Genomic DNA, 20,273 nt, shown 5'->3' on the forward strand with positions numbered 1-20,273 from the left:
AAAATGTCAATATATACATAGCTAGGGACAACCTAGGTATTGTCGAAATATCTTTTTACCATATTTTTATTAGGTACGTTTCTGCATAGATTTATGTGTTAAAATTCCAAAAAAATATCATGATAGCTGGCTGTAGCAAAGTCGCATTTTATCGCCTGTCCCCATGCCTGTCACGTTCTAACAAGTAGGTAAGTGCGAAAGTGATAGACAAACTAACAGGCGATAAAAATGCAACCATGCCGCCACCGCAGCTCCATATAATGGCTCCTCTACACGATGGCACAGCGTAGGCCAGTCTTAGGGACGCATTTATTTATTTATTTTTTATACTACGTCGGTGGCAATCAAGCATACGGCCCGCCTGATGGTAAGCAGTGTCCGTAGCCTATGTACGCCTGCAACTCCAGAGAAGTTACATGCGCGTTGCCGACCCTAAACCCGCCCCCCCTCGTTGAGCTCTGGCAACCTTACTCACCGGCAGCAACACAACACTATGAGTAGGGTCTAGTGTTATTTGGCTGCTGTTTTCTGTAAGGTGGAGGTACTTCCCCAGTTGGGTTCTGCTCTAGATCTGGAATGACATCCGCTGTGCTGTGTTTGTGTGTATTTATGTGTTAGAGGTAGCAAGTGATATTGCTATCTCATTTCACCGCATAGCTGCGTACCTTAGACTGGCCTACGCTGGGCCATCGTGTAGAGGAGCCCTAAAAATGACCTGTCAGGGCTCCTCTACACGATGGCCTAGCGCAGGCCAGTCCAAGGGACGCATTTACGCGTTAGAGCGAGTAAGTTATATTGATATCTCATTTCACCGCATAGCTGCGTCCCTCAGACTGGCTTACGCTGGGCCATCATGTAGAGGAGCCCTCATAGGGACCATTATTCAGGGACCAGCTATTGTCCCAAGATTATTAGTTAAATTAATATTTTTTTCTTATGTATACAGTGAAGCTGAAGGCCAAAGAAACTGCAATGTCAGAAGTATACCTGAGTCCTCCGAAGCCCAGGGTGGACTGCTTCATAGAGGGGCATTATGATATAGCTCCTCCAGGTAAGTACATTATTATAATTAGCATATGCTTTTGTATTTAGTTAGTTAATCTTGCTGGGCATTTTCCGCAAATCGACAACCATTGTGCCTATTTTGCGTGAAACGAGGCAGCGCTACTCTAACCACCCCAGCTCCTCCACGAAACCTGGCAAAGTCTTCAGATTGCTAAATGCTTCCTTTAGTGTGCACGGATTACCTAGGTATTAACTCCTGTATACCTCTACCTGCTTGCAGTCTAGGAGAATATGTTTCGCTGTTTCCTCATCTTCCATGCACGCTCTGCACATGGGGCTGTCAGTTTTAGGTTCCTATATTATGTAGGTGTTTGTTTAGTGTGTGTACTGTTATTAATCCTATTATTTGACTTAGTTGACATCTTGGTGTTTTCAGTAGTAGTAGCATATCCTTTTCTCAATGGTGTAATGACGTAATCTATTTATTGACAATAACAATATACATAATGGATATATACAGATGATAACTATAACTAGCTTATATCTAAAATAGGCCCTTGAGGCATTGTACCAAGGATGCTAGCGGCATTTCCTCGTTGTATCGCAATACTGATACGTTGTGCGAGGAAGCCGCCGCCGCCGGCTCTTCGGTCACCAGTTACGTAAATAATGGTGTAATTAATTGGAAATAAGGATTAGCAATTAAAAACTGTTTTTTACAGTTTTTTTTTATTCTCACAATAAGCCCTTTTATTTAATAAGTCAATTGCTTTTGATTTCAATTGATATCTATTTAATATACTTATAGTAAAGATCCCTGTCATATCATATTAATATTATAGTTACTCTAATTTTTTTTTTCATCAGACTTCGCCGCGTATCCATTGCAACTGCAGTCCATGGTTCGCCGTCTCGCTTCCTCGTACGGGCACATCGGCGAGCTGATGAGACAGATGAACGAGACCAACGGCACAATCATCATAGCCATTCTTATGGCCGTGTTCCTGCATCTTTTAGTCACTCCGTACTACTCATTGCGGGCTTTAAGTGAGTTTATTTATTATAATTTTTAAAAGAAAAAATGTAAATTCGAAAAAATACCTAGTTTAAAAGATGTCATTCTTTTTACAATCATAACAAAGTTAAGTAGCCCCAAGATGTACCTAAAATACTTGTCGCAAAGGAGTTCCATTTCATTAGTTTCGTCATTACGACGAAAAACAAAACTTCTGACAATCAATAAAAAAAATCTTCTACATCTGACGAGAAAGTAAGATCGTATATACATCCGCCGAAGACATCTGACGCCACGCCGTTGACGCCATTTTAACTAAAGAGATTTCACTTGGAATACTATAACGCTCACGCGACGCTTGGTGGCCAGAATTCTACGTGTCTCGTACTCGTAACGCTCTTACGATACGCCTACGCTTACCCTCCGTGTGCTGAGGGCCTTATTTGCGTATTTATTTTTGCGGTGGGAGGTGTAAAAACACGCAAGTATAACGGGTTAGCACTGATTGACTAGAACATTAATTACTTTTTCGCGGATAAGGAAAGTAATATATTTTGTTTCAAGAATGAAATTGTCGCCATCGCAAACTGTACCACGCGACTAAAACATCATAAGCACCCTAAAATCCATGACGTTTACGTGGTTAAGTCGCGAGATTTACGCTCCGCTTCTATGTTTTGTTGCCAAAACAACAACAACTCATAGTGCAAAATACTAATTCTCTGAAGGTTCTATATGTAGTAATAATAATGTAGTAAACCGATTGGTACACCGAACCCAATGGTAAATCGATTAAAGTAATTATCTGCTTTAAGATTCGAACGCAAATGTGCTGGAGGTGGTGCTGGTGCCGCTCTGTTGGACCTTTCTGCAGATAGCCATTCTTCTGCTGACCGTCGAACCTTGCCACTGGACGCATGAACAGGTAATCTAGATGTTAGTCTGCAATTACGTTACTTACTGTTTTTTTACACATTGATGCGCACATTGAAAAAGAAAATATTGTCATCCATATTCATATAAGCAATATTTTCATTTCATTCCAATTCTAACAGCATAATATCATCATATCGCAAATGCTCAAGAGCATGACAAAATTTTCATGAAAGAAACAAAAGCCAAGCGACACTGGCATAGTTTTTTCATCACCGGCCAGTGCGCGCGGTGGCTGCACCATGCAGGTTTGCCATATTACAAAACACCCAATACTGGACAACAGCACCTACAACTCCGAATCTAAATGAACATCTTATGATAACTAGGCCTTATTGGGATTAGTTCGTTCTCCTCACAAGTTTCGAAAAACTCACTGGCCGCAACCTCCGCATTGAAAGTCGCATGCTCTTAACGCTTTTTAATGATAAAGTACCTGGGCGACCGAGCTTTGCTCGGTTATAACTTATAACTATTTATTGTAATATTATGGTAGTGTATAGGTGATAATCTTAACTACATTTTTTTACTAAATTAAACTTGTCTAAAACAATAAAAATAAAATAATTATATATAAACTTGAACATATAAAAAAAAAACAAAAGTTAATCGGGCGAGATTCAAACCAGTAACACTCGTTTCTAGCCGTCCGCCGCGTCTTAACCCGCTGGACCAGACGGACAGCGGCCGACAACACGAAATTAGCGACCATATTCTGCGTCGAAAGAAAAACGCATGAAAACTCAAAAACACGCGTTTTCCCAAACATAAGACTCTAAATATAATCTAGATCGATTGTTTACCCCCAAAAACCCCCATATACCAAATTTCAGCGAAATCGTTAGAGCCGTTTCCGAGATCACAGAAATATATATATACAAGAATTGCTCGTTTAAAGGTATAAGATAATGACATTCAGGGCCAATTGCGCTGTCCACCATAATCTGTCCACCATATGCCAATATCGGTTGCTATCCTACTTTGTTCACGTTATGCGTAAAGGTGATGAAAGTTTGGAGAAAGCGATCGTGCTCGGAAAAGTGGAAGGTGAAAGACCGCAGGGCCTCCCACCAACTAGATGGTCCGACCAAGTTAAGAAGGTCACAGGCAAACTCCATCAAGCGGTGAGGGCTACGGGAGATCGAGACCGATGAAGACAAATCACAGGACAAATGGTCACGATACTCAATAATGAGGGACCGACAAAGAAGAAGAAGAAGCGCTGTCCGCATTCAACAGTTCGAAGCGTGTCCAGAGCATCGCTCTAGATGCTCTTTGAGGGTAGCGGTATCATACATACTTAATAACGAAAAAAAATTCTTTTATCAGAGAGAAACTACCAAGTTCCTGCTAAGCCGAGTAACCGTCCGCCTGGCGCCGAAGAGCAAGCTTCTGGCCCGGGAGTTGGATCACTTCGCAAAACAGATTTGCCTGTCTAATATCAAGTTTTCACCGCTCGGCGTGCTCACCCTCGGTCGGCCGCTCGTGGCTTCGGTAAGCTATACATGAATAAAAAAATTCATCAAAAACATTTCATGTAAAGTGTTGCCAAGACTAACATACGCCTATAGTTTTCAAACTAAAAAGTCATCAGATCTCTTAATACCAAGACTTTTAATCCGTTTATCCTAGCCCTTTAACTCTATAAGTCCTTACTTTACAAGCTCTAACTCTATAAAGCCATCATATTGGTTAAACAGTACAGCTTCTACATGCTAAATTTCGTAGAAGGCTCTATGACACGGATTTCATATGGTTCAGATAGTGAAAATTAAACTATCTATAAAATCTAAAGTATAATAAAACTTGGTATGTTTTTATAAATCTACTGACTACATAGTACCTTAAAAAATCCAGCTCTCTAGTCTAGCGTTATTCATACCGAAACTTTGGTTCAAAAATACGATCATCTTGTCTAAGCCCCCTGAGAGTCAGTTACCTATAGCAGAATCCACCTTGCTAAAATTGGCGAGGAGTAAAAGGCATTTAGGAAAATAAAAATAACTTTATAAAAGATCTGTTTACTTTACAGATGTTTGGCGGCGTGGCGACCTATCTCATCATTCTTGTGCAGTTCTATTCACACACAGATGACTGAAACGATAGAACTAGCCTCAGCTCTAAAATAATAGAATATAATTATGGTAACGGCACCAGTCTTGGGACATTTAAGAGAAAATTTGGAGTATTTTGATATTTTCTCGGCACCTGTAAAATTTCTACCACTTTATGCGTTAAAAGTTGAATGTTCTATAGATGTAATGAAAGATACTGCAATTGGTTTCACTATTATTAACAAATTAAAACTATATGTTTTTTGCTCCAGTCATGGGATGTACCTATGGCGCCATTAATTTTGAAACAAAGAAAAATCAATGAAACGCCATACTTAAGCAGCTCTTGTCTCTTGTTTATGATAAAATGTTGCTCATAAATACTTATTTTATGGGATTTGCATGTACCATCCCATTTCTGAAGCCTGTTCTTAAGGCACACAATATGTGTCTGTATGTGTTTGATAATAAGAACGGGCGTACTTATCTGTGGACGCACCTAACTTATGGTAGGTAGTTGTTATTTTGTGTCGGTAACGCAGAAGAAAAACGTGAAAAGTTTCCATAGTGATTGTCCATGAGGAAGTTGTGTGGTTATGTACAGCCAGCAAAACTATTAGCTTAGGACTCCTGCATACAAATGTGGGGTGCCAAGCTAATAGATTTACTGACTGTAAAAGTTTTCGAGTGTTTTACTTCTTTAAAAGACACATCACCAATAGCAACTAAAGTAGTTTAATAAATTACGTTGTTTAGCCAACTATTCATAAAAAGACGCCTTTAGTAAACATAATTAGAGGTTATTTTTCAAACGCTTAAATCATGGATAACATTTAACTATAAATTTCAAATATGGATAAGTGATACTATGTCATTTAGCCAACTATTCATTAAAATACGCTTGAAGTATACGTGTTTAGAATTTATTTTTCAAAAGCTCAAACCATGGATAATTTTTAACTTTTAATGTCATATAAATATAAATGGTAGAATGTAATTAATCATCTATACTTTAAATTACGCCTTAAGTCATAGAATTATAAATAGATTTTTCAAAATCTCAAAATATACCTATACGTTATCCTCGCCACTTTATACCGAATTAAATCACTTATCAGATAAACGTAATTCCACGCATTAAATGATTAATGATACGATAACAAAAGCATCATAGCCCTGCTGATATGTACTTTATTTGCTGCGCAGATTTTATCGGTTTATTGCCAGACTGAGGAAATAAGATAAAAGTACTAGTGCTCGTCGTTGCACTAGTCACCGACATGGGCACTCTATTTCATGGAAATATAGGTTAAATTTGAACAATGAAGATCTTTCTGTATTCGAACTGTCACTTTGACATAAAGTGCCCATGTTGAGTACTAGTGCAACGTCGAGCACTAGTACTTCTACCTTACCGTGTGAAGTAATTTCGAGCCTGTCAACTTTTGCAAAAGTTTTTGAACCTTTGGTATGTCCATTCATTGAGTTACATTTTAGGTACGTCATAACTGAGCACCAGGATTTACCAGAGCTACGCCCAAATGTCCTAATTTGATATCCTGCACCGAATATGTCGTGGAGGCCATTGATGATCACACGCAATTAGACGAAATACCATATACGTAGACGGATTTTAGCAAAGCCTTTTATCGCATTTCCCATTCTGTAAGTACTTTATCATAAACTTGTCTCGTTGGGATACTCAGGATCTCTTCTCTCCTGGCTTAAATCATATTTGGATAAAAGAGCGTTCTATGTTGTAGTTAATGGACATCGTTCTGAGATGCATGCCATCAGTTCAGGAGTTCCGCAGGGATCTCACGTTGGTCCTATCCTATTTAATATTTTTATAAACGATGTACAAAATTGTTTTGTGAATTCCTGTCCGTTTTTATACGCCGACGATTTAAAGTTTGCTAGGCGAATAACCACACCTAGTGAGATGGATCTGTTGCAAAGTGACCTTAACAGAGTAAATCAATGGTGCGCTGACAACGCCATGCAGTTGAACATAAAAATGTTTACATATAAAATTTACTACAAATTATAACCATATCGATTCATCCTACCATATCGCTGGGGAATATCTTAATGAACTTGATCACCTAGGAGTTATATTTGACAAAAAGATGACCTTGGTACCGCACATCGATGCTATTATTAAGCAGTCTTCTAAAATTCTAGGCTTTATTATAAGAACCGGTAAACATTTTCGAACAGTAAAAACCAAAATCCTTCTATATAACCCCTTCGTTCGCAATATCTTGGAATACGGTATGGCAGCCTCACTATTCAACTCATTGCCTCAAAGAATTCAGAAACGATTTCTTTGGCATGGATGTAGTCACCAGTGGCGGATTAACCGAACAGCAGAAAAAGCATATGCTAAGGGCCCCGCGCCTAGGGGGGCCCCGCGCTCCGACTCTGACCATGCGAGTTCGGCACGCGGAACCGGCCAAGTTCAAGTAGAACTCGCACTCCGCGGATCCTGTACTACCACATTTTATTTACAATGTATTTTTTTTCGTAAGTCAGTAACAATATTGATCAATTATTATTATTTTATTATCCTGTCTATTTTTCTTTATGACGATACCAAATTTAAAGAATTTTTAGGCTTACGCAAAGACCAAGAGCAGAGTTTAGCAGAAAACCGAAGGTGCATTTTCTCAAAACTTTTGTGCATGGCTAAGCTGCAGGAAATAGAGCTAGGAAACGAACAAAAGAAGATATTGTGTTTAAAAACATATTAGTGAAAAGCAATGAAGGATGATTTATTTATAAATTATTATTTCAAATAACAAATTGCACCTTACAGCTAATGCCTAATTATGATCAGCTTTGAGCCCGTAGTAGGCCAAAGGACGCGCTCCTCTACGGCTGGCCGGGCGCCCAAAATATGCCGAGTTGCTGCAAAGCCGTGATACATATGATCTAATTGTCAAAATGTTATAAAAATAAAACAGCGGGGCCCCTATGCAGGGCTTTGCATTCGCATATGCCGGATGTAAAGCCCTACATAGGGCCCGATACCCAAAGCATCCCAGCAAGTCGCACCTTCGAGCAAGAACTAAGGCGGCCGAGCAGCAGGCGAGCCGAGATCACATTGGTTCAATTCCAAACTCTGTTCTCCTACAGTTCAGCCTTTGCATGGTGGCACGCCGCGATAGAACGCTCCGGGCCTCCGCCCTTATATAGGCGGCCTCGGCCTACGGCCTCGTTCATACTATGGCATTGGTTTCATTCTAGGCTCTGCTTTCCTGCAGCTTGGCCTTCAGCTTCGCACGGGAACGCTACAAAATCGGGTGGTTCGAATATTCAGCTCGTGGAGCTCAGCCTTTGGCCTTGTTTTTTGGCTCACTTAGCCATTAGGTCCCACTTCTTAGGTCCGACTCACTTTTCACCTATTTTTACAAGCTTTTGTTAAACTTAATAATATTGATGTTGTTAAACAGTATCCCTACATGCTTTTATTTAACTTGCAATACTCGTAAGTTGTTTTCAAAATCTGCAAACCATCTGCAAACTAGTTTTTTGACCGTTTGTCAAAATTTGGCAAAATCGACCTGATCTGATGATGAAAACCGAAGGTAAGGAGGAAACCTATATAGAAGAAAGGAACTGTGCCAACTTCATTAAGATTCGGCTATTTTAAAATGGCTAAATAAAAAAATCGGAATTCCTTAAAATAAATAAATAAGGAAAATACTTCGGATTTTAAATGACGTCATATACCTATAGTTCGTGTCATCCACGAAGACATGCCCCGCTCTTCTTCCTAATCGCTTATAGTACAAATCTGCAAGTTTTTGGCAATGTAGTAGTTATGTCTACTAATTAATGTGTATAGACAGAACTACTATACTAGTAAAAGGTTGCACACCACACTTGTAGGTACTATAGGCGATTGGGAGGAGGAGTGGGGCGCGGCTTCCTGGATGACACGAACTACAGACACAAAAAAAAACATTTCTTGTGTAGGGGCTCCGTTAATTTTACTTTTTATTTTATATTTATTATTGTTACCATTCAGTCAAAAAAAGCCAAACGGTGGCTATTTGTAAGTATCATTTACATTACATTACAAGCATAAGGGACCTTTGCAGCGCTATGTACGTCTTTTTAGTAAGAAGAGAAGATTTTTTGCAATAACCCAAAAGCGACTAAACCGATCATTTTCGCTATAGTTCTCATTCAAAGTATTTATTAAGCTTTTGTTTCACGGTTTTTTTTTTATATTTTTGGGGCCCATGGTTCACATTGTTTTTTCTTTCGGAGCGATTATTTCCGAAAATAATAACTTAAAAAAAGGGTTTTTGGAGACCGTTACCTATTCGTTTTGAAAGACCTTATCCATCCATACGCCACACTATCATCAAAGCAAAAATAATTTTTTTTTTATAGTTTTTATTTTACCCGTTCTGTCGCAATGCATGATTTATGTATCCATGGCAAATTACAGCTATCTAGCACTAAAAATAACGGAGCAAACCCTCGGACAAAGGGACAGACGGACATGGCGAAACTACTTATATAAGAGTTTCTAGGTGACTACGAAACCCTAAAAAATACACTGCATAACATGTTAAAAACTAATCGAGAACGAGTCGAAAAAAATTAAGACATCGTAAAAACTTTGTGATGGTACTGAATCCTCGGGGTGCGAGTCCGACTCGCACTTAATCTTTTTTTTTTCAAACCAGGGGGCCCCGCGATTATTGTGCTAAGGGCCCCGCGCCTTCTTAATCCGCCCCTGCTAGTCACACACCATTAGCTAGCAAATATACATCTTATTCAGTAAGATTACAACACTTCCAAATGAATACCCTTGATAAACGAAGAAACTTGCTTGATCTTCAATTTGTATAATATATATTTTTAAATTATATAGATTGTCCATAACTTTTGCACAAAATTAGATTTAGAGTCCCATATAGATATCCTAGGAACACAATAGACCTTTTGTCTCCGGTATTTAGGAAAACCGTCTTAGGCGCTAATTCACCCATTCCACGACTGTGTAGATTATAAGTACAACAAACTTAGCCACTTCTGCGATATTCATTCTGATTCATTGCTCAGGTTCCGAAAATAATTGAATATTAATCTATAGTATACACAAGTTTAATTTATATTTGTTATTTAACCTATAACTTTTATTTTATGTTAAGTAAGAAATTGTTTTTCTTTTGCATGCTGTGTTTACCTATAATTAGTTATGCATCACTGAATGTCTCTTTTTTTTTTTTATTTAAATGTATTGGATGTAATAACTGTTGGTAGACCGTAATAAATGAAAATAAGAAATAAAAAAATAGAATTTCTATTGATTATGTGTGATTTAATTTGTTCTAATTTTAAATGATCATTTTGAATAATACATATTTCTGGCTACATTAGGCGACTGTACAGTCAAGAGAAAGAAAAATGTATTTAAAAATATATAATTTCATAAGTACATAATAAAAAATAATAATAAACAGCAACGTCATTTTGGGTTATTACTTAATGTATTTCGACGACCGGTTTGGCCTAGTGGGTAGTGACCCTGCCTACGAAGCTGATGGTCCCGGGTTCAAATCCTGGTAAGGGCATGTATTTGTGTGATGAGCATGGATATTTGTTCCTGAGTCATGGGTGTTTTCTATGTATTTATATATTATATATATCGTTGTCTAAGTACCCTCAACACAAGCCTTATTGAGCTTACTGTGGGACTTAGTCAATTTGTGTAATAATGTCCTATAAAAAAAAAAAAAAAAAAAATTAATGTATCGAAATAAGGAGTTCTAAAATGGAATGTGAAACATGTGTATTTTATGAAATAAATAATGTTTGTTAAGTTGTTGTAATTTTAGTCTTTTTTTCAATACCTACTAAGAAGGGTTGAAACCTCTCAACCTTCTTTTGTAAAATGATTCATGTAATCATTAAGAGGTTTTTAAATACTTATGTTTTAAAAGGAGTTCATTGTTAAGGGCCCCCAGCAAGCTCGGTTTTCAAAACAAACATAGTTACGCTCTGATTTTAACCCTTTCTGTACGGGTGACAACCAGAGTTGCCAATTAGGCATCATCACTGTAGTACGGGTGTCAACTATAGTTGATCGAAACAAGGACGAAGTTTGAATTTTTTTTTCAACCAACTTAGACCTTATATGTTGGTAATAACGATGATATTTAGTAGTAGCATTAGTATAGATTCAAAGAAAAAAATGGCAAAACATTCTGGTAGATGGCGTTAAAACAAATATTTATTTAAAAATCCCGCATTTTTTCTGTCAACTGGGGTTGACACCCGTACTCCACGAGTGCAGAAAAAGTAACTCAATATGGCGGCAAATAGTGTTGTTTTATATTTCATCGAGTTTTAGTAGTTAGGCTAGTTGCAAGTGTTATAGTTGTAAATTTCGTGATTTATAGAATAATTATAAAAAAAAGTTATAAAATTGGATTATATTACAGTGTATGGTAATAAAAAATAATTATATGTTCTTAAGATTAAAATAGTAATGATCTCTGCTACACTTTCTTATTTTTACCCTTGAGCAGTACAGATAAATATCGACAACTGTATCGATAGGTGCACTTCACTATTTTATTCAAATGGCAGTCGTGTTTTTATGTTGCTCTAAAACGGTTGATATTTTTGCATTTTGTTAATAATTATTATCATTTCAAGGCCTTGTTCTATTCAAAATATCATAAACTAATATTTACAAAACTAACAATAGTTAAAATCGCTTGTAGTAACTTACATTTATACTTTTTTTAGTGAGAGATATTACGCGTCAAATATAAAGTACTAGTGATTATAAGTGCAATAAGTGAGTAGTTATCAAAAGTGCATAATGTTTTTAATGTGTGTACAAAATTTCAACCGCACAGCTGTTATATTTTAGAAAATACACGTAAGTGAAAATATGTCTAACCGCCGACTCTCGCAAAGACATGCCCGTATTGAGGCGGTGCTAGGCGTTCCAAGTCCCCGTACAGAAAGGGTTAAAACGACTAGCTAGATTGCAAATGCAAATGCCGTCTCTTACAGGGACCTAAAGAACTTGGCCGAGGACCGCGAAAACTGGCGTCTACTCCACCGACAAGAGACATGCTCTTAAATGATGATGATGATGAGCTAGATTGCTCTGAAACTTTGTACTTACAATAGGAAAAGGCATATTTAGTCCTATACTTACACAGTTTATGTAGCTTCAGATGCCATAGTAAAAAAAAAAGCAAATTTAATTTTTTCATTGTTTTTGCCCTATTTCGTTTGTTTTTTAAACTGGAGCTATATAAACTAATTACAGAATTAGATATACCTCATGTCATTATATGTGCAAGGTTTCATTTCGTTTTAACTGTCTCGTTTAACTGACAACGAAACGCCGTTTGTAAATTCGGCCAAGCTTGCTGCGAACTCTTAAAAAAATAAAAGGATCATGAGAACATTAATAATGTTGACTATAGTTAGACGTATTACAAATAATAAATTGTACCTACATTTCTGAAGGGCCGGCTGGACCGGCATCCCGCAATAGGCATAAATTCAGGCATCGAAGTTTTTATCGCACGGTAATTAAGACTAATAAGGAGTTATGGAATCGACATTAGCAATAAAATTCAGCTCATATTCATACTCATACTCATTAATTTATTTAATTAAGTAGTGATTTTAATTTTACAATGACAAGAATGTTTATAAACGATCCTTTAATTTTGTCCTTCGTGACATAAATATTACAAATAGGAATAATGACCATTTTTTTATTGATTAATTTATATTCATTTTATTTTTACCTCCTTTAATATACATATTGTTTTTTTAGAAATTTCGATATATAATTAATACGAAAAATGGTAATTGGTCTTATTTGTAATAATGATATATTCAAAAACAAAATTAAAAGATAGTATACATATAACTCGTCAAAATTCTAGTTCTTGATTATAAAATTAAAATCACTTATTAAATAGATGAATGAGTATGAGTATGAATATGAGTTGAATTTTATTGCTAATGTCGACTCCATAGCTCGCTATTAGTCTTACCGTGCGATGAAAACTCCGATACCTAGGCATAATATATCTGGGGGCCTAGGCAATCGAAATTTGAAAAATGTATGAAATAGTCACTTGACTTTTCGTAGCATCTGTCATTCCGGTAAATTTTATCTTTTCGTTTGGCGTCTGTCGATGTACGATTGTCTTGGCTAGGCGTCGTGTTACTGTAACGTGTTGTTGTTTGCAACCGACGTGTTAAAAATGTAAGTTGAAGTTCAATAAATACCTAGTATACCTACATAAATCGTCTACCTCTAAATTGTGAAGCTAACCAGCCAATCAACGTTCGAAACATCCATTTAAATATTCTAAATTATTTGTTTGTATTTACCTACCCTGTTTATGATGACTTGCGTTGGTAACGACTTTTATAATAAAAAAAGCATTAACATAAAACATTATTATAACTCTTACAACAAATGAACGGTATATCTGTACATCATATTTGTCCGAAAGTCATTATGTTTTTGAATTGTCAAACGTAGGACATAGTATGATTAATATACATCAAATCATGTAAAATATTTTCCATAATGTCAATATCCAAAGGAAAATGGGGACTACGTTTGTATGGAGAAGCGGCCGTCCTCTTTCCTCTTAACTGGAGTATTTTTTTTTCATGATTTTAGGTCTTTAGGGTTACGAAGTCAACGCCCCTTATAGTAGTTATAGTTTCGCTATAGCCGTCTGTCTGTCCGTCTGACCGTCCGGGGCTCGGCTCACTTAGCATTAGTGCTAGAAAACTTCAAGTGGGCATGTATCAACTATGGAACTGTGGTTGATATACTACAAACCGTGTCAGAATATTTTCCATAATGTTAATATCTAGACAGGAAAATGAGGACAACGTTTGTATGAATAGGTGATTTCTTGCAAGTCCTCCACTTTCGCCTTAAGCTCCATGCTTGACGTAGCACTTGGCATGAAAACTTAACGTGGTCAGGTATTTTTATATCGGACTGTACCTCAGCATCACCGTGTGTATACACGGACCCGGTGGACGTTAAGTCCTCAGTCGATAAAAGCTTCCGCGGTAAATCACTCGTCTGACTTCAGTGTACTCCGCCCGAACACGATAAGACGTATCTTTATATGACACTCGTGGTGACTTACGACTTTTTAAAACATAGTGTAAAGGCTCTCGTATGATATTATTACGTTTAAGAATATGAAGGGAATCGAGTGTAAAAAATAAATGAACTTTTGTTACGGTAAATCATGAAATCAACGGCATTTCAGGAGAATGAAAAGCAGAGTAGTCACGCGTATTGTGGTATGGTTTTTTGAATGACTTTGATGTATTTATGTGTGTTTGGATACGAAATTAGATGGAATTTGACACATTTTGGAAGGTGTTAACTAAACGGCTTACTTATCTTATACATAAATTAATTTTTAACAAGCAGAAACGTCTGCGAACGATGCTATTAAGCTTAGAATAAATTTAAAAGTGGAAAAAATACTGTCTTGGGTGAGACTTGAACTCACGGCCTCTGGATATATATCCAGAATAATCTGTAGTATATCTTCTTCGATATACTATAGATTATTCAATATGTATAAGATAAGTAAGCCGGTTAGTTAACACCTTCCAAAATGTATAGAGAAGAAGATAATCTATAGAAGAAAAAAAAAGTATATCGAATAATTGTGGGTAGCCGCGTAGCCGGTTCATGTATTTTATATTATTTTTTTGCATTGTTTTTGAAACAAATAATAAAATAATAATAGGTTACAAAATGTGAATATTCAGGTTTATATAATAAGTTCATCAAGAAGGTAATGATTAAAACATTGTGTAACTTTGGACAACATATTTATCATATATAATAAAATACATAAAAACAAGAATGGCCAGCTAGAACCAACCTTTTAACACTACGCTATAATTTCAATGCAATAACTAAACCTACACCGAATTAATTCCAAATACCAAAATTACCCACCAGGAGCAAGTATTCCGACTTTACATTCAAAAGACCGCATTTTACCGGTGTATTTCGACCCTTATCATTGAATTCTAATTGCGACAGCAGCACTGCCGAATGCCTTGCTGTAGGAAATGTCAATTATACAGGACATATAAATTGATTTTCAGCAGTCGCTAGCAATGGCGTTACATTGCACCAATTTTCTAGCTCTAGCGAACCTAACTTCGATAAAAAATGGTCACTACAAGCGGTCCTAACCCTCTGTCTAAGATCCTAGCCCCGCAGAGTCAGTTCTAACCCTTTGTTTACCAGGTCCATTACAGAGTGCCTATAGTAGGTAAAAGAGCTTTGAGATGGGCAGACGAAACGAAGCAAACTTAACTACCACTTTACTGTGAACTTGGGCTGGTGGATTGAAAATAGTTCACCTCATATTACCTAATTATCTCGACTAACCAATGTTTGCTACAACCATCCTAACCTCTCCTCACCAGGTCCCCCTACAGAGTGAAATTTTTAGTACTGCGAGTCTCGATATGCTCAGGAGTAACCCCGCTGAGCTTCATCGCTGCGGACGCCGGCGCATAGCGATGTCACCGCTGCTTGACGTATTTAGCCGCGTATCCACTAGAAGCAGCCTCGGGTCGAGCGGCTGCCTCGCTCCGAGGCTTCGCAAGTGAAGACGCTGCCTTAACCTTAGGCTCGCGCTTGAGGGAGCGTCTCCACTTGCACCGCCTCGAAGCTAGGCAGTCGCTCGACCCGAGGCTGCCTCTAGGAGATACTCGTCTTCAGTGCGTTTTCTTGACTGTTATTAGCAGAGTCATTCGTAACGCTCTCCTTACCTGGTATCCCTACAGAGTGCTCAGTGGGCGACGTGCTTTCCTTGGTGTTACACACCTCAAGATGTTCAGGAGAAACTTAGCTAACGTCGTTACGAACTTTAACGTAGTTAAACATGCACTCTTAGGAGCTCTTACTGGAATGTTAGGGTTAGCCCTATGCTCTCTGTTTCTTAGGTCCCCCTACAGAGTGTCTGGTGGGTGGCGCGCTATCGCTAGTGCTACGCATCTCGAGATGCTCAGGAGTAGCCCCGCTGCGCTGCACCGCCGCGGAAGCCGACTGGCGTATAGCGGTGTCGCCGCCGCTTGACATCTACAACCGCGTTTTCATGACTGTTATTAGTGAGTACTGAGGCTATTTAACAAACTGTATACAGTAATTTCAAACACTCTGGTGCGTCACAAGAAAATGGTCTATGTAAACAAAATGGTGCGGTTTCCTAGAGGGCGGTGATTGAAGGAACATTCTTTTTGCATCCATACCACGGCAGACCTGACATTTTTTGACATGACCTGAATTGGTTGTAACCTCAATAGTCCGCAATGTAACTAAAATCGCATGCGAGTTCGTGAATACGACTAAATCAGCCCCTTTGGCACTTAGGCACCTTCCGTGGTTAGACTTCAAAGAGCGTGAAAATAATATTGGTATTTTATTAATTGATTTGGGTGCATTGAAGCTTAGGCTGTATGGATTATTTTGATTTTTTATTACTTTGTTTTTGATTGAAGAGGGCATCTATCTTCTGCTAAAAGTATAGTTGCTCCATATTCGAATCGCCATAGATGCCCTAAGATCTATCCGTAACATGTTTCAAATAATGATTATGTTTGAGAGGATCAAATGGCTCGTAAATATAAGAGAACATGTGGAATACCGCCTAGAACACTACGATAACGTTGGCAAAATAATGAATATAAAAGACTGATAATTTTTAATTTTGCTTGTTTGATTTCAAATGGCATCTATCCTTTGGCCCATTTTTGTGACGAGTCGTCTATTCCCCACGGTGGGTCAAAAAAAGTACGATTTATACAAAATCTATACGACTTATAACGAAACAAGTATAGTAAAATAATAGATTAAGAACTATAGTTATCATACGTACAGGACACATTGCTATAAAATGATGAACTATTGAGTTATAACAGGACACTATTCCTAGGCTATCTAACAATAGAATGCTCCTAAAAATGTAACACTCTTCTACTGTGTAATAAGCTGCAATTATGATACCTAAATAAATCATTTTCAATTTTCCTTTTTTTTTCGAAGCTATTGCAAAAAGTGGGGCATCTATCCCGGAATTACTCTCTATATAATCAACACCAAGTTTTAGTATCTTATTTCTATAAACAGCTTTCTTTTCAGATCTCGTAAGCCTAGCAGCCCTAATTCTAGACTTCCAAGAAGATCCAAGCAGGCGTATCCACGTGGGCGAGTCCGCCGTGACAGCTTTCGTATGGATCTCCGACCTCGGCCTGGTGCTCGCCATAGCCAGCCTGGCCGTGTACCGCGGCTCCACCCGGATGGATAAACTCATAAAGTTACTGAGGGAGCTGCATAAGGTGCGGTCAGCATCAACAGTTTACAGAACGGTGTTTAAAAAAAATGAATTACAATACGGCTGCCATAAATTAGTCAGTATTTGTTTATTTGTTTATTTGTTTATTAGGATCACCAACAGAAGATACAATTCACATACTATAATTTACATACTAAAAGAGCACATTTATAATTGATCCCCCACTTAAAGGCAATCACAGCATGCATTATTTAAGTTAAGATTCAGAATAAGACCTTAATATAAATATGATATTAATTAACAAAACATCTACTTAATACGAACAATAAATTTTCCACACAAAAGTAATCAAGTTAGCCGAGCTAGCTGAGGTTGTCAACAGATAATAATTTGTTTTTAAATGAGGCTTCACTGTCGTGAAACACATCCAAAGAAGGGACATTATTAGCATGCTTGTTGTATAGGCGAGCCAGGCGAGGCAAAGGGGAGTGAGCCAATAGGTTAGTTCGACTACGACGCACATAGAGTAAGGCACAAGGATAACGTGGTAAACGAGACGGTACTTTCAGCCCTATCTGACTAACCATATGCATGCAGTCAATCTTGTCGTTTAGAAGTTTGTACAGGAACATTAGGTCCAGCATAGTACGCCTACTACTAAGAGAAATTAGTTTAAATTGTTTAAGTCTAGCGTTATATGCTTGGCAGCCTGTTCCACAGCGATAAGCAAGATGTCTAGTAAACCTTTTTTGCAATCGTATCGTATTTTAAGCTATGAGCTGTTGTTTTGACAACAAACCCTAGAAGCGGAGCGTAAATCTCGCGACCTAAACGCGTAAGCGCCATGAAATTTACGGCGCTTACGACGTTCTGGTCGCGTGGTAGAGGTTGCGATTGCGACAATTTCATTGTTTTGTATCCTCGTAAGGCCCAAGGTCCTACCTATAGGACTTATTCAGTTCGATGAAATTTAAATCATATTCAATTGGAACAGAGTTGCATTTGGTTAGTTTCATTCAATTTTCAAACAAAATAAAATCAACTGTATTCCCTGCACTATAGGTTCAAATTCTAGTGGCAAATTTAGGATTTTTCATTTCTATGGCTGGGCCTTAGGAGGGTATGGCTTCGGCTTTTGTTTAAATACAATTGGTTACGCTCAATATTTCCGGAGTTATTTTTTTTTTTACTTTTTGCAGATCAATGCTGACCTAAATTATACCAGATGCATAAAAATGGAGAAAATTGGCGTCATCGCGGTGACTAGCTTATTGATGAGCGCCATAACGATTCAGTTTGTTGTGGTCTACACCGTGACGAATTTCTTCATTGAAAAAGAATGCAATTGTAAGTGGAAACGGTCTATATTGCAAAACAGACGGGCAACATAGGAGAAAACAAGATTTTTAAATATTTACAAAACAATTCATAATAAAAAAACGAATTCATAATAAAATGCCACCATGGTCGTTATCATCAAGTTCAGGAGTTCTGGCCGAAGAGTGTCAAGACTGTTCCGCGGCCGGCTCCCTGACACTGCGGGGTTGCGAACTGCATCGCAGCCATAATTGTGTGTTTTTTGTTTAAAGATATATTTTATAATAATATATATGCTAGTTTTAAGGTACTTACTTATTTATCTATGGGCCAATAGCTGTCTGAAATTATTTTCATCTTCATTTGTCAAATGTCGCTTTCCGAGAATAAAATTACGAGTTATTATAAAAAATATACTAATCAGTATAGGTGTGCTTAAACAGTTGAAGAGTTCCTTCTATTTCTTCTAGATCCGATGGGATCTTATTTGTCATCTATCATCATAGATTCTAACATTCAATTTATTTATACAATTAATAGTAAGAATTACAGTAAAATGTAAATAAAGGTACAATACAAACTTAAACTAATTAAAAACTAAAAATCTATATCTAAAGAGGGCCCCTGGGGAATAGTGCCAAAGATACTGGCAGCATTTCCTCGCTTATTCGTTGAGCGAGGAAGCTGCCAGCTCTTTTGTTCCCTGTAACGTCAACCAGCCGTTTTGCCAAATCATTCTGCCGAGGCTGCCGAGGCCCTCAAAAGGCGGAAATACAGGGGTCTCGACGCCAATTATAACTTTGCTCCTTTCGTTGTCGAGACCCTCGGTCCGTGGGGCCTGGGAGCTCAGAGCATCTTAGATTCTAACTAAATTTAGCCAACTTAGGGGGAATTCATATCAAACACCACAATTTTTGCTAATATTAAAAAAAATTCTCAGGGTGGATAATGTTAATATACAACTCGTACTACGTGGCCTACAGTCTCGGTCTGCTGGTGCTGCTGCAGTGGGGCTTCGTTGCTTTAGCTGTTCACGGCGCCTCGGCTTCGGTCAACCAGCACCTAGAGCGACTGCACCACGGTGAATATTTTTCTTTAGTCGGTAGTGGGGCTTCATCGGTTCAGCTGTGCACGGGGCCGTAGCTACAGTCAACCAGCACCTACTGCGACTGTACCACGGTGACTATTTTTCTATAGTCGGTAGTGGGGCTTCATCGGTTCAGCTGTGCACGGGGCCGTAGCTACAGTCAACCAGCACCTACTGCGACTGCACCACGGTGACTATTTTTCTAAAGTCTGCAGTGGAACTTCGTCGGTTCAGCTGTGCTGTTTTAGATTTAATTACGTATTGAACTAGTGGACCATACTAGTAGTTTCGATGACCGGTCTGGCCTAGTGGGTAGGGATCCTGCCTAAGAAGCCGATGATCCTGGGTTCGAATCCCGGTAAGGGCATATATTTGTGTGAGCACAGATATTTGTTCCTGAGTCATCTGTATTTTCTATGTATTTAATATTATATCTCGTTGTCTGAGTACCCACAAAACAAGCCTTCTTGAGCTGACTGTGGGCTTAGTCAACTTGTGTAAGA

The 20,273-nt window shown here is 38.0% G+C and overlaps 2 protein-coding genes across 3 annotated transcripts; both read left to right on the plus strand.

Annotated features, from left to right (window-relative positions):
- The first annotated feature begins 1,095 nt into the window (after positions 1-1,095).
- Positions 1,096-8,430, plus strand: LOC133528912 (gustatory receptor for sugar taste 43a-like). Of its 2 annotated transcripts, XM_061866415.1 has the most exons (5): positions 1,096-1,662; positions 1,873-2,052; positions 2,836-2,945; positions 4,283-4,447; positions 4,986-8,430. In XM_061866415.1, exons 2-5 carry the CDS (start codon positions 1,905-1,907, stop codon positions 5,049-5,051), a joined length of 489 nt encoding a protein of 162 aa, XP_061722399.1. In that variant the 5' UTR covers positions 1,096-1,662; positions 1,873-1,904; the 3' UTR covers positions 5,052-8,430. The 2 variants fall into 2 exon arrangements, with proteins under 2 accessions (XP_061722399.1, XP_061722398.1); XM_061866414.1 differs by lacking the exon at positions 1,096-1,662 and having other exon boundaries at positions 1,711-2,052.
- A 10,062-nt stretch (positions 8,431-18,492) lies between these two features.
- Positions 18,493-20,057, plus strand: LOC133529151 (uncharacterized). The gene is made up of 2 exons (XM_061866790.1): positions 18,493-18,713; positions 19,624-20,057. Exons 1-2 carry the CDS (start codon positions 18,602-18,604, stop codon positions 19,824-19,826), a joined length of 315 nt encoding a protein of 104 aa, XP_061722774.1. The 5' UTR covers positions 18,493-18,601; the 3' UTR covers positions 19,827-20,057.
- Positions 20,058-20,273: the final 216 nt, after the last annotated feature.

This window comes from Cydia pomonella, chromosome 20 (genome assembly GCF_033807575.1).
Source record: "Cydia pomonella isolate Wapato2018A chromosome 20, ilCydPomo1, whole genome shotgun sequence".
In the NCBI taxonomy this organism is placed as follows: Eukaryota; Metazoa; Arthropoda; class Insecta; order Lepidoptera; family Tortricidae; genus Cydia; species Cydia pomonella.

Bases quoted from the DNA above. Each gene is read 5' to 3' on its own strand.
- LOC133528912 (XM_061866415.1), top strand. From the start codon at position 1,905: ATGGTTCGCCGTCTCGCTTCCTCGTACGGGCACATCGGCGAGCTGATG. The intron at 2,053-2,835 runs GTGAGTTTATTT...ATCTGCTTTAAG, and splicing joins CTACTCATTGCGGGCTTTAA to ATTCGAACGCAAATGTGCTG. The intron at 2,946-4,282 runs GTAATCTAGATG...TTCTTTTATCAG, and splicing joins GCCACTGGACGCATGAACAG to AGAGAAACTACCAAGTTCCT.
- LOC133529151 (XM_061866790.1), top strand. From the start codon at position 18,602: ATGGAGAAAATTGGCGTCATCGCGGTGACTAGCTTATTGATGAGCGCC. The intron at 18,714-19,623 runs GTAAGTGGAAAC...AAAAATTCTCAG, and splicing joins CATTGAAAAAGAATGCAATT to GGTGGATAATGTTAATATAC.